Raw genomic sequence first — 14,543 nt, 5'->3', positions numbered from 1 at the left:
AGTGGAGATGTAGCTTAGAATAAACACTATAGTTCAATCCACAGTACCACAAAAAAAAGAAATTACTGTGTAGTATTTTACTATGAACATGCCACAGTTCACTTCTCCATCCACTGGTGGATGGACATGTGGGTTCTGACTCGAGCATTTTACTACTGTGGAACACGCGTGCAGCACATGCAGTTGTGCTGCGCTGCTGGGCAGAGGTCCCAGCTCTGCTTTCTGTGAGTGTATCTACATACACACAAAAGCTTTCAGAAGTAGTAACATCAAAGTCAATGTAGCTGCACACGCCAGTAATCCAGCACCTGGGGAGCCAAGGCAGGAGGACAGTGAGTTCTAGGCCAGCCTGGGATACAGAATGAGTTCAAGGCCAATTTGGGTTATTTAGAAAGACCCTGCCAAAGGGAGGGAGAGAGGGAGAGGAGGGAAGTTGTACCAAGTCCCACTCCATGAGACTGTGAATTCCATGTGCTTTATATTGTCTCCACTTTTAAATGCAATAAAAGGTTCCCAAGAAAGTACAGGAAATCCCTAAGCACAAGAAATAAAAAGAGTGACCTAAAGTCAACAGTGAAGTGAAATTTGAGCAGAAGCCAGTGATGAGCTGAGGTCAGAGGTGACACAGAGACATGTTGTGGACCTACAGGAGAGAGGGATGCAACCAAGAGGCCGGCAGCCAGGCGGCCCTGCCTTCCTGAGCACGGGCCCGCGGAGGCTCTGGCTTCCTTCTGCCCGCTCCTGCTGAGCTTGGAGGGATCGCCACACCACACTCTGACTCAGAATTACTAGGCTACGTAATTAAATGAGCATAAAGTGAGGTGTAAATCACAGTCCTTATCAAGCTGTTACTATTAAATTTCATAAATCAGAAGTAAACACAGCTCATGAGAAACTTAGATAATGTTGATTAAGAAATTAATGGCTACAGGTTTACACAGAACGCAGTCTGAGAACTAAACTTCATATATCTCCAAAATGAGATAAAAATAAAATACTATTACTATTGAAGTTAATTCTTGTTGCAAAACAGGCTAAGAGCCTGAGTAGACTTACTCTAATCCTGAAAATATAAATAGTCCTATCTGCAGCTTTTGTAAAGCTTTTGACATTTTTTGGCTTTAGTTTCCCTGTACTGTGCTTCAAATACCTGTATCTTAATTCTTATGTGACTTACACAGAAGACACAAAACTGTTATATTCTAGGTATGTACTGTACTAATGCCCCAATATTGATGAGCAGCTGTGATTTATTACAATCAACCTCATCACTACCAGTTAGAAAATCGTCCCAATATTTAGTTAGTTGAGTCACTATAGTACATCCACAAATGCAATGAAGCTGAAGATAACTCTAAGTTGTTATTTCAAGCTACAAAGAGAGGGGATAAAAGGTGCAACTCAGGGCTGTTTCGAATGCTCCCCAGAGTCACCAAGGGCAACGGGTAACAAGACAAGCAGCGACTTTCTCTTGAAGGAAGCAGAAGACGTCAGTGTCATGAGAGCAACGCACGTCCAAACACTGCTATGAGAACAAATTCTGAAGCGACATGTTGGCCCATGGTGAGCAAAGAGTACAGGTAAACTGTCACTTACCTAGACCTGCAACAACGACCTCAGGGCATGCTAACTTTTAGGCACTTCTGACACTTTTTAAGTACAAGCACTTGTTGCTAAACAGCAGGGATGCAACAGAAATGTGTTGTTGGATGATTTCATGTTGTGAAAACATCAGGTATTATATTTCCACAAACTAAGAGGGGACGATCATCCTGTGGGCAGTCCACTGATGGTCAACACGTCATTATGTGGCACATGACTGATTCAGGGCTCATTTACACTTTACAGCGACTTCAGGGCACCTCTGACAAGGACTATGTCAAGGCTTAGGCGGTGAGGATGAATGAAGTAACAGTTCCACGCACTAAGGACGGATGCAGTATCACAAAGAGGCCAACATGGACAAATCCCAGATCGGAAGGGGGTGTGTAAGATACACAATCAACAACACGAAAACCATTAGCATCCCATACACCAATAACGGAGCCAGAAAGACAGATGCCATGGCGTGCATTGAGAGGTGCTCCCCAAGCCTCAGGCAGTTACAGATGGGGAGTGCTGAAGGTGGCTGGATCAGCACGTGTGATGCTAGGATCAAGCATGTGATGATGGGGTTCAGGGTGCCCCACTCTGGTTGTGGGTGGCACCAAATGAAAGGCAGTGGCCTGGACCTAACACGAAGGGGCCAAAGCAAGCTGCTTCACTGTCGCCTGCCGCCGTGCACTCTTTCCCCTCTGCCGTGCCCCTCTGCCTTGCAGCCAGCTGACTGCCTCCCTTCCCTCCTTGCTAGATGGGATGGGGTGAAGGGGACAATGTGATGACACCAGTCCCTGGAAGTGGACTCCCAGAGGCCTCCTGCCAGGCATCTCAGGCACAGGTTGTAAGTGTGCCCGGAATAGTGAAGCAGCTTTGTTCTCTCCCTTTATGTTTCATCCGGGCTACCCACAGCCCAAGTGGGGCCCCCTTAATCTCAGCATCACACTTAGGGGTACAGACCCCAAAGTAACAGCACATTCAGACAGATCTGCTGTTGCAGAGATTTCTGGAGTGCAGCCGAGGCCTGAATTTTCACTTTCACTCGCATTCCTTAGGTTCCTCGCCAGTTACTTGCAATGGAGGTTGGAGGATACAGTGTTCAGGTTGGAGCACAGACCCTGGCTGGGCCCAGAGGAAAAGACAGTGCCATTACAGAGAAGGGGCAGGAGAGATGTCAAGGAATGATAAGCAGTTTCTGCCGTGGTCTGGAGAACTGAAAAACAAGGTGCCAAGGAGGTTATGCAGAAAGCCCCAAGTTCAAAGAGCTGGAGATAAAATCAAAGTCAAGGCAGGAAGCCAAGAGTCTGAGATTGGGTACAGGGAGAAAACCCCAAAGAGACTGCTGATGCACAGATAAGGGCCAGCTAAGTGCTGAGAACAGCCTTGGGGGGTGGAGCTGCACTCACTGCTGTGCAGCAGGGGGAGAGGGAAGCGAGGAGACAGGGAACCTGGCACAAGCAGGAAGGGAGGTGCAGGTGGCATCAGCATGGATCTGTACGAAGGGCTGCGTGCTGAGAAGCGTGCAGGCTTGTCTATAGGCACAGGGATATGTTTAGGCACACTAGGGCCATGGCTGCTCCAGTTCTAAAAGATGACAGTTGCTCATGGGAAGATACATTGGAAAGGAAGAGGGAGGGGGAGAGAGATCAGTTATAAAAGAGCTGCCATAGCCCAATCACTCAGACAAAAGAATATTTTTTTCAGAGGTGGTGGAAAGGAAGAGGAACACACTATAACAGTAAAGCCCAAGCCCTGCAGGTAAAGTGCAGAGGGCTCTCTGGGGACACCTAAATCATAGGAGGTCCAAGGAGTAAGAACAAGGGAAGGAGCCACTTGAGGCAATAAGAACAGCATTGGCAGGGAGGGGACAGCAAGCACAGGATGCGCACACAGGCCAGCCAAGCAGGGCTCCAGCACTGGGTGCACTGGGAAGGGTAAAGAGACGGAAGCACCCTCCTCTGGGCTGTGGGGAGGAGAGAAGGCACCCCTGTCTGCCTCATGCTGAGAGGGGCAGCACCCTGGAAGATGTGAAGTAGGTAAGTTCCATCATAATATTGATCTGTTAAGAAGGTCCCACACGTGGCAGTGCCAAGGTGGATACTAGAGATGGGGAGACTGGAGAGGACCCAGCGCGCATCCATGCCACAGAAGACTGGAGCGCCTCAGGCACTGCCTGGGAGTGGAGGAGGAGGGACATATTTAAGGTTCAAGTAAAAAGGGGTGAGATCTAGAGCTGTACTGATCATTCAAAGCCATTAAATTGAGATGAAGCAAGTAAACACAATGGCAGGTGATGCTGTCAGACTAAGAGGAAAATTCAGGCACATGGCAGACTGGCCAAGGTGCACACACTTCAGGGCCCAAGGATGCACTCACATGGAGAACAAAAGTGAGCACGACCATCATGAAGAGTAGAAGGGAGCCCCAACAGCTACGCTGGGGTAACAGGACAGGCAGGCCAAAGTGGGCAAACCAGTTTCTCTTCCCAGCTAGCCAGGAGATGCTCTGTATGGACTTGGGAAACATACAGCAGCACCACGGAAAGGTAGTGGGACCCCTAGAGATCATATTCTGGGCACCAGCAGGCTTACTCAAGGAGAGAAGGACACAGAGAGAAGGGGAGATGAAGGCTCTAAGCTCAGACGGACGCAAGGCATAAGCGCAAGCTGCTAGAAGCTCTACTCCTCGGGAGAGGGATGGTGCACGATGTCGACTGGCTGAATTTGCGTTCCCTTTAGGCTTCAGCCACGCAGTCACTGCTTACAGAAGCAAGCAGTGATCCAACTCGCTGAACATTCTGCAATGAGGGTTTTTAAAGTACCTTCCCTTTGTTTACACAATCGGGCAATTTCAAAATAATGTAACTAAAAACTAAAGGAAATGCAGTGTCACCTCGGTTCACGAACACTTTTGTTTTGAACAATGTGGTTCACAAACGGAAGTGTTCAGCAGCGTTTGTTTTTGTTTGTGAGCTCTGTGTTATGTGATGAACACGACTGCAGCCTCATTCCTGCAGGAAGAGGAGTGCGGCCATCCTTTCCAGAACCATGGGACAAAGTGAGTTCATGAACGGAGGTACCTCTGCAAATCATATATATATATATATATATATATATATATATATATATATATTTTCTATTTATTCATTCTGAGGCACACTATAACTTGGTGTTCTGCAGGCATCTCAAGTAACTTGTCCTTCTGTAAACCATGCTCTGTCTGTGTGGCCAGGACAACTTCAGCAACTCCTATTTTAACCTTGTTCTCTTTGCAGCCAAAACACAGGGAGAGGGCATCTAAATTTGGGGCCCTACACAGAAACACATCTAATCATGGAAGCCTGCCGGACAGCTGCGTGGCTGCTGTGGGGCAGGAGGAGAGAGCTGACACTCATGCGCATCAGGCCAACCCCGCGTAGGCAGACCACAACGCTCGCACGGGGCCACTGTCCCCTAGATGCAGGCCAGCGGGTCTGCCTGGGCACGAGCTGCGCGACGGCGGAAACCAAGGTCCTGAAGACAGTTTTCAGAAGTGAAGGTAGTGGTGGAAACAAGCACCGGGGACTGTATTTTAGACACTGAAATTAAATCTGAAAAACTGGATAAGGTCTTTAAAAACAGGAGGTGACAGAAGATAAGAGCTAAGAAGTTGCCAGAGTAATGTCAGAAGAAAAGGAAAAAAGAAGAAGTGTTCTGGGAAGCTCAGAGCTTGCATTAAATAGCTAATATGTTAAATAACCCAGTGGGACTGAGCAAGAGCACGGAGGTAGGAAGTCACAGGTTTAGACTGCAGAGAAACTTACAAGTGTAACCTACTGTCACCCATCATCAAATTGTCACACAACTTCACAGATTAGAACAAAAAAACAAACAAAAAACCTCTAACTATCTGGGCTTTATTCAATGACAGAGATACTGAAATTGATAAAATCCTTAACTCTTTTCTATTACAGGACTTTAAGGTATCCAGCGTCTCATAGCAGAAAAGAGTTCTATGAAGAATTTATTCACACAAAGCCATTAAAACAAAGGCTTATCCTTAGTTCAGCATTCTTTCAGGGTTGGTCATAGCTCTCAGCTGGAGAGAGAAGCAGTCCTATTGTCAAACATTAGACAATGATTTACACAGATATCTTAGCCACGGGAAAAAGATCAAGGACTAACATGGAACAAGCATTGACTTGACAACTTGACCATCCACAGACTGGTGAGAAATTAGTTTCACCACTTGGTAAGACTTAATTTCTTTACCTGCAGCACAAGGGAGCTGGACTGGATGAGTTATTTCCATTTGAATCCTGAAGCCGTACAATTCTCTGGTAGAATCTAGGTGGCCAATAGAGGTTCCACCTTGGGTAATGACGTCACCTCCACCATGTGGGGCCTGGACCCACATGACTACAGAGAGGAGCGATATATTGTTTCCCAAGGCTCCACTTGTGATCAGCCTAGAATCTTTCTACAAATACATTAATTCATGATTGTATTTTTTTTTTTAGAAAACTGCCCTTAGCAACCCAGCCAAAATAGAAACAACTTTTTAAAAAAATGATACAAATATATTGTTTTATTTTTGATTAGAATGGAAGGATGTATAGCAAAAAGAGTAGTCAAATCAGGGAACCTGGCCAACTTGATGCTCAACTCCTATCTATTAGACCCTTGGGGCCTAAATGTCCTAATCATAAAATGAAAAGCACAGACTAGAGAATCGAATGTCCCACGCCAGAGCTAAAGAAAATCTATTATTTAAAAGGCTATTAGTGGGGGAATGTTGTCAATCACTTTTTTAAAGCCTCTCTTATCAAAAATGCATCGTATGCTTCTGAGAGCAAACTAATACAGGAAGGTAACTATTGGTTCTGTGTTACTCAGATGCAGTATCTAACATCTGCAGTTTAGAGGATGGGTTTACTTACTGTAATTCTTTTATTTTTAAAGGAGAGTACAAATTAGAATTAAAACAAAAAAACTGCAAGTGGTGCAGAATTTCACTTAACAAAGTAATATGAATTTCACAGCATTTGTTGTACTACATAGTGCTGTCTTCCAACCAGCTATGCATATTACCATATTTATGCATGTAAAATTGGAAGAAAGAAATGTATAAGAAATTAAGAAGAGAAAAAAGTACAAACAACTGAAAAAAAAGAGATGAAACAAATTAAAGCATAACTGCTCCTTTCCATAGACCAGCAGAAATGTACAGTACAGCTGCCTGACCATCCTACTTACATACATAGATAAATCTCTTTCCCAGACTCCTTCTCTTGTCTTTCTCTTCAACTCTTCTTAAAGGGCAAGTTTAAGTAGGGGTCGTGGTTTTAGAGCATTCAGTCCAATGTCAGCTAGCTCCAAGGCAGAGACCTCACTGCAGAAAGGTATACTTAATTCTGAACACCAGAGGCAGAGCAGGTGAGCATGGAGGAGGGGGAGAGGGACTAGATGCAGTGGCACCTGAGGACTCACCTCCCTACCACATGTACCGACACCCAGAAACATGTACCACCAAACTCTTGGGAGCTCCCAATCGAGGTGACATCATAAAACCTACACATCACATCCCAGACCTTGTCACTGTGATCCCCAAACACATCTCTTCAAATGACACTTTATCCCCCAAATAAATCCTTAAGACTGCCTACCAGGATCTTGTAAATAACTAGAAATGCTGAGTAACAAGTCTCTGTTCCAAAGTCTCAGCAGGTGCAGCACAGTTCAAAACTCCAAGCTCAGGTCTCTTCTGAGGTTCAAGGCAAACTTGTAGCCACGAATCTCTGCAAAAGTTAAAGACAGACTAGGGAGCCTTTTTACCAACGTGGCACAGAAGGCAAATAAGGAAGCCCTTGTGCCTCCCAAAGCTGGTGCCAAAGCAAGAACTCTGAAGGCCAAGAAGGCCATGAGGAAAGGCATCCACAGCCACAAAAAGAAAAAGCAAACATCACCCACCTTCCACCATCCCAAGACGCTGGGGCTCTGTAGGCAGCCCAAGTACCCTCGGAAGAGCGCCGCCAGCAGAAACAAGCTTGACCACTATGCCATCATCAAGTTCCCCCTGACCACAGAGTCAGCCATGAAAGAGATCGAGGGCAACAACACACTCGTGTTCATTGTGGATGTCAAAGCCAATAAGCACCAAATCAAACAAGCTGTAAAGAAGCTCTATGACATGGATGTTGCCAAGGTCAGTACCCTAATCGGGCCTGATGGAGAGAGAAGGCATATGTTTGACTGGCTCCTGATTATGATGCATTAAATGTTACCAACAAAATCAGGAACATCTAAACTGAGTCCAGCTGGCTAATTCTGCATACATACTTTTTTACCCCATTAAAAAAAGACAAAATAGTTTGAATAATTATCCATTTCTGCTGGTCTTTTGAAAGGAGCATTTAATGCTTAAAACTTTTTACTCTGATTTTTTTCCTTTCTTTGAATTTCTTATCACTTCTTTATTATGGTTTTGTTGTTTTTCTTTTTTTGCGGAACTGGGGATTGAACTCAGGCCCTTGTATTTGCCAGGCAAGCGCTTATTCTACTGAGCTATCTCCCCAGCCCCCTGATAATCTGAAGATAGCATTATGTAATACAGCAACCACTGCTGAATTCCCATTACTTTGAATCTTGTATTGTTTCTAATGCTGTTTTTTTAATCACTATTTTCCACTCTTTAAAAATAAAAAATAAGTTTAAAAATTAAAAAAGAAGTTACATAATCTTACAGAATGGCACGGGGGAAACATTCCCATTCAAAAAGGAGGCATGGGACAGCAGTGACCTTCTGGCTCCCATGCTCCTGCAGGCTGTTTGTACTGCTGCAAGCTCTAAGAGCTTTAGCACCACTGGCACAGGGCAGAGAACAAAAAGTCAGACCAGAGACAGACCAAAACCCAGCAGAGCAAATGCTATAGTTCCAGCTCCAAGATCAGGCTTCGTGGTGCTAGGACGTCAGTTCCACAGGGCTTGGGCTACACTCCTAGGGCCTACTCTTACCATCCATATCCCACAAAGCTTCAAGACATAAGCACAATACAGAGAAATTTTCTGCAAGAGAATAACTCACAGCACCTCCAGGCCAATTGCTAATGCAGTCCTCGCTCCCAGCCCAGCATCTACTGCCTGCATTCCTATCCACATTCTGGTCTTCTGAGCTCCAGGCAGATTACCCATCAGGCTCTCCTTTCAGCATTTCAAACTTCCCCTACAAAACCCGTCCCTCAGGTTTGTAAAACACAAAGTAATGACCCCACCTCAGGTACCAAACTTTGTGCTAAATTCCCATCCCTGGGACACAATACCAACATCTACAATTTATTTATTTATTATTAATTTTATTGAGAAACAAATAGCAATGAGACAGTTTCAAAACTGATTAATAGGAAGTTTCAATAATTAATACATTGTACATTGCTATCTTCTTAGTGGGTATCCGTAGCACAAGACGCAGACATGCTATCCTGTCCAAACACTATACAGGGAAGATTTAATGTGCTTCTTGGACTCAGGAGATTCTACTTGTGGTTGAGTGGCTCTAAGCAGAAACATCATGGAGGACGGTCATGACAGAGCAAAGGTATTTAGTTCATGGTATCTGGGAAGCAGAGTGAAGGAGCAAAGTCCGAGAGAAAGGGGAAGGGACCAGAGCCATGAACACCCAGACACACAAAAGCACACTCCACCAATCTCTATCTAGGGTGGCTTCCAAGCTAGTAGCATTGCTATAATGAGTCTCAACCGTCCCAGTAATGTTCTATGAGATAAGGGTGCCATATTTTCCTTTACTCAACAGTGACAGCGTCTACTCCTTGCTAGCAGCTTGGGAGTCAGTAAAGATGCCGTCTCTGAACATCGAAAGCCCAGTGGAACAAGGAGTTCATAATGAGGGAGCCGGAAGGAAGGAGTGCAGCAGCAGAGAAGCAGCTGCCTTCTACTAGATGGTAACTCGCTGGGGAGTGAAGCGCGTGCTCGCTCTCTCTCTCGCTCTCTGCCTACTAAGAGAGGCTCAGGGGCTCAGGAGCTGAATTTATGAGTCAAGCGTGCTCAGATTTTATTTGTTCTTTTTCTTCTGCTTTCTGTCTGAGCGCAAGCACAACCCACTCTACAGGAATCTACTCAGGAGGTGGCTTTTGGTGGCAAACTACCCCTTCTTAGCACCTCTCAACCATCAAATGAGGAAGTTTTAGAATAACTGTGAATATTTGAGTTTAAACTATTCCCATTTCCCATTTTTGCTTTTCCAAATACTTTTATGTCAAATAATATACTCCATTCCAGTTAAATCACTAAACATACATACCAAGTTCTCAGAATTTTTATATCTTTATTGCCAAAGAGTGAAGTGGAAAAAAATCTACAGCTAATAAGTACCAAATTAAACTGTACATTTTTATCACTTTTTAAAAGCCAGCATCCAAAATAATCAGGTTTTGCAGTAGATCCTACCAGGAAGTCACCTGAGCAGATGTTCCAAGCAAACTTCTCTAGATATTTCCATTTGGAACAAAAAATCAAAGCAGATACATTTAGCGTATCTAAAACCACATCCTATCTTTCGGTCCCAGAGAGGTGTCTTCCTTTCCCTGGGACACCACTGCTATCTTCCCAGTCGGCCCCCTCGTCTCCTTTCGAGCGTGTGTTCAGTCCTTGAGCGCTCCCAGCCTGTAAGGCCCCCATTAGTCCTGCTGCTCTCATCATCTTCTACTGCTTCATCCTCTCACTCTGTTACCAATTGGTTCTTGGTTCAAAATCTTCAAAATGTTACTGCAAAATTAATGAATTTTAAACTATACATCTGATTATCTTGGGTTTTTTTTTGTTTTTTTTTTTTTTTTTTTTTTTCAAACCTTCCAATAGCTTTGCTTTCACTAGTAAATTAATTTCACTGTGAAATTTCAGTTGCCAATCTTTAAATGTCACTGAAGGCCCCCTTCCTACAATTAAATTCAGTCTAACTGTATTTCTTACTACTCTTCATTAGTAGAATTGAAGGTGTTATTTACCTTCCTGCTCCATGTCTCCGTTTTTATTTCTCCCACAACCTACTCTTTTTTCAGTGTTAAGTGGTAAGTTTAACCAAGCCTGCAAAGCCCCAGATAACTCCCCTCTCCCCCAGAACACGCCAGTCCTAAGCCCAACATTCCCACTGCAGCTCTTGGAATCCTGTACGCCCTCTTTCTCTTTTTCATATTCATTGCACCTTTACCCTGCTCCAACAGCACGTCCATTACCCCATGCTCACCTTGGTGTGTCTCTTTTGTTATTTTTCCTGTATTTTAGGGAAGGCTCTGCAGGGTGGTCAGGGTCTCACTACTAGATCAGACTCATAGTAATTGTCCTGTTTACAGCCTCCCAAGAGCTGAGATTATAGTTCAGACTATACTGCACCACCATGCCCAATCTCAATCGCAGTTTCAGCACATCCCGGGGGGGGGCGGAGTGGTGGGGGGCAGCCCCAGGGGCTGGGAGAGGGTCTGGCCCACTCTGCGCCTGGGGGGGGGGAGGCACCATGGCAGGCCTGGGGATCAAACTCCCGGGCTCTGTGCCTGCTTGCAGGCACTTTAATCTGCTGAGCTATTTGGCTGGCCCTTGGTGTGTCTCTTATCCTACACTTGTAATGACTAGGTGGTACTGAACGGCAAAAATCATCCCTGCAAGCGCTGGTGTGAGAGAACCTCTCACTCAGGAATGCCTAATAGCTTAGTGTTGTTAAAGCCTGTTACTGCCAAAGTGTTTTAAACAGAAAAAGCATGAGGTCTACTACACTATACTATTTCTATAATAATCTGAATCTTCTTCCCATCCAAGTACTAACCAGGCCCGACCCTGCTTAGCTTCCGAGATCAGACGAGATCGGGCACATTCAGGGTGGTATGGCCTTAGACAATCTGAATCTTCTTGTACTGTATCTTATGAGTAAAATCTAGAGCTCCCTCTTAGATAGCAGGAGGACAGTAGGGGCAGCAAGTGCGGCAATTGAGGGCACATGATAAGATCATGAATTCTGCGGAAAAGGGCGACTGTGGCCCTGGGTTTGGTAGTGAGATGAGCAACTCAATGGACACAGTAACGATCTTTTCTTCTATTATTGAGACAAATTTTGAAATTACTCTCATATCTTCTTAACATTCCAAATACAGAGGTTCTGCAATTTATGAACACTTGTTTATGAACAACTTGGTTCACAAAAGCATCTGGCAAAATTTCGGGGTTTTTTTGCAAACTTCCTATGACAAACATGATCATGATCATCTTCCCTGCACACAGAAAACATGGACACCTTTTCCAAAATCATGGAACAAATTAAGTTCGTGAATTGAGGTGCCACTTTGAAATGATTTTTTAAATAAAACAGCGAATACCCTTGACCATAAATATCTGCTTGATAGGAAAAATGTCCATTTGAACCAGTAGCTCATCATCTTCTGCAATATTATCAATCACTCTCCAATTATTCAGCTGAAATCAATAGCTAAAAACTTTGGAACTCATCCAACTACAACTGTGTGACAAGGCTGTCACCATACATACCCTGAAACCCTTTGAAGCAGCAATATGGGCAGCTGTCCAGCCCTCTCTGTCCGCATGGTTAATGAGGTCTGCAGGAACAACAGGCGCGCCTGTGTCTTCAGGACTCCCTCCTCCTCCATCCAAGGCACAGGAGCCAGGCTCAGGTTCCTCCTCACTCTGAGAGTCTCTGCGGGCTGGTGTTCGGTGGAACATAAGGAGCTTCAGGCTGTCCACATTACCAGTGTCCACGGCTGCGTGAACTGGTGTCCACCCATCCTGAAATAAAATGATCAGGGACAAAGGGTTGACAACAACATTAATATTTAGAATACTGTCACTTAAAGTCCATCCACCTCTAAATGTCCGTGGGCGGGCATGCCACACTGAGCTGTGGAGATGGGTTTGCCAATCCTGACGGTCGCTGGCGAGCCAAGTCCCCTCACCTCGGTTGGCCACATTGCTCACTGCTACGACTCATGCTTGCTGCTTCTGTAATCATTTCCACCTAATGATTAATCACCTAGAGGGAGAAGGTACTGTCCAAGCCCATAACTGAGGATTATGTATAATAGCCTATAATCTCAATCTGATACTATTAAGGGAATAAACATTAGCCTGAAGTTGTTTTGTTTTGTCTTGAAAGTATAAGAATAGTGTTTCTGAATAAAATACATAACTGAGAAAAGAAAAATTAAACTATTTTCTCAGATTTTTAAAAAATTAATATAGAGAGTTCTGTTTCTTATTTTTTAAGGCTCTAGCAATAAGATTCACTGGAAATGTTCATACTTGGCTTACCATGTACTATTTCATCCTTACCTATTTGTTTTTATTGCGATAATTTCTTAAGACAACCACTAAGACCACAACAGTGACAACTCAGTCCACAAACATAGTTATTTCCACAATTCTGGCCACAAATTGAATTGGCCATGAGTGGACTCAAATTTCCCCCTCAGGTCAACATTGCATGTGATTAGTTTGTGAATCAAGGAAAGAAGAATTAAATTTGTGAACTGAGGTATTACTGCATTTTTTGAATGAATAAAAACTTTACTGCTTTCCTTAATTCAGGAAATAATGTGAACACCCTATTTTTGTTTCATGGATGAATACGTTGTAGTTCACAGGTTGAAACACTGCTTGAGTGCACAAGGCTTTTAATCAGCAAGGAAGAGACCCAAGAGGTCAGGCACTTCCCACATCAATATCCTAAAGCAAAGCACAACTAGGCAAGTACCTATGGGAACTGATTCCAGGGTCCCCCTTTGCACAAACCCATGTCCTTTATAAAACATGGCACAGTGTTTTTATATAATGTGCACACATCCATTCTTTAAGTCCTTTCTAGATTATAATACCTACTAAGCTAATGCTACTTAAACAGTTGTTACATTGCACTGTTTAGGAAATGACAAGGAGAAACTGCATATGTTTAATAGATACATAATTAAATTTTTTGAGCCACAATTGGTCAAATCTGCATGCAAAGCTGTCAGATATGCAGGCACACTGTAAATTACATATACAAGGAGGTACTCACTCTGGTTTTTACACTCCGGTCAGTGCCAGCTTCCAATAAGAGTTTAATACATTCTCTATTTCCATTTTTACAGGCCAGGTATAGAGGTGTCTGTCCTCCAGCAGCAGCGTGATTAATGTTAGCATCATATGCAATTAATAATTCTACACACCTAAATACAAGGTAATGATTAATTTCATAAAAAGTGGGGTTAACCCTTGAAAAGCACCACCTTACCAAGATTCTAAATATAGATAATAATTCTAAAATAACTCTGCATCTTTATAAGTATCAATTATTTTTACATCTATATATCAATTATTGTGGACTTTACTGCATGGATTATTTTTTGCAAAGCTACAAATATATTATAGTGATTAAATTTAACTGCAGAAGGATGAGTTTTTTTGGCTAGCTCGGGCTGCCTTATGGGTGGGTCTGGTGTGGTCTGTGGAGCTGGGGATGGAACTGTGGTCCCCAGAGCCTGACTGCATTTGCTCCAGTGGCGCTTTAAACAACCGAGCTAACCTGCAATCCCCCATTTAATTAAATGTAACTGCATGAAAATTTAAAATTTCACCAAGTGATACATTCTACTTTATGTCACTTCTCTCTTTGGAAATCTGACTTATTGAAATGAATGGCTTAATTTTACTCAATACACACACACACACACTCACAAACTTGAACGTGTGGTTCAAAATAGTTTCCCCCTTGAGAAAAGTCAAGCTGCTGAGTCATTCTGCAATTTTTCACTTGAGAAAATAATTATAAATAGCACAGACAGCAGGGCACCATGTGCCCCCACTACAGAAAGCAGCAAGGGCTGCCGCGGGGGTCCAGGATGGCGCAGGCTGCTCTCTCTAGCGAAGGGACGGGCTGATGAGGACAGTTGTGCAGAAATTCAGAAAGGAACGAAC

At 43.8% G+C, this 14,543-nt stretch overlaps 1 protein-coding gene across 1 annotated transcript in view; it reads right to left on the bottom strand.

The window, feature by feature from the left end:
- Positions 1 to 14,543, bottom strand: part of Cttnbp2 (cortactin binding protein 2) — a 103,286-nt gene that overhangs the window by 54,795 nt on the left and 33,948 nt on the right. The window contains exons 6-7 of the mRNA XM_012517754.2: positions 13,645 to 13,795; positions 12,123 to 12,377 (exon numbers count right to left, since the gene is read on the bottom strand). Of these exons, the coding sequence (XP_012373208.1) occupies positions 12,123 to 12,377; positions 13,645 to 13,795 (406 nt within the window). The remainder of the gene's footprint in view (positions 1 to 12,122; positions 12,378 to 13,644; positions 13,796 to 14,543) is intronic.

Source organism: Octodon degus, unplaced genomic scaffold, assembly GCF_000260255.1.
Source record: "Octodon degus isolate 3935 unplaced genomic scaffold, OctDeg1.0 scaffold00213, whole genome shotgun sequence".
NCBI lineage: Eukaryota > Metazoa > Chordata > Mammalia > Rodentia > Octodontidae > Octodon > Octodon degus.
This window is presented reverse-complemented; position numbering and strand designations above follow the sequence as displayed.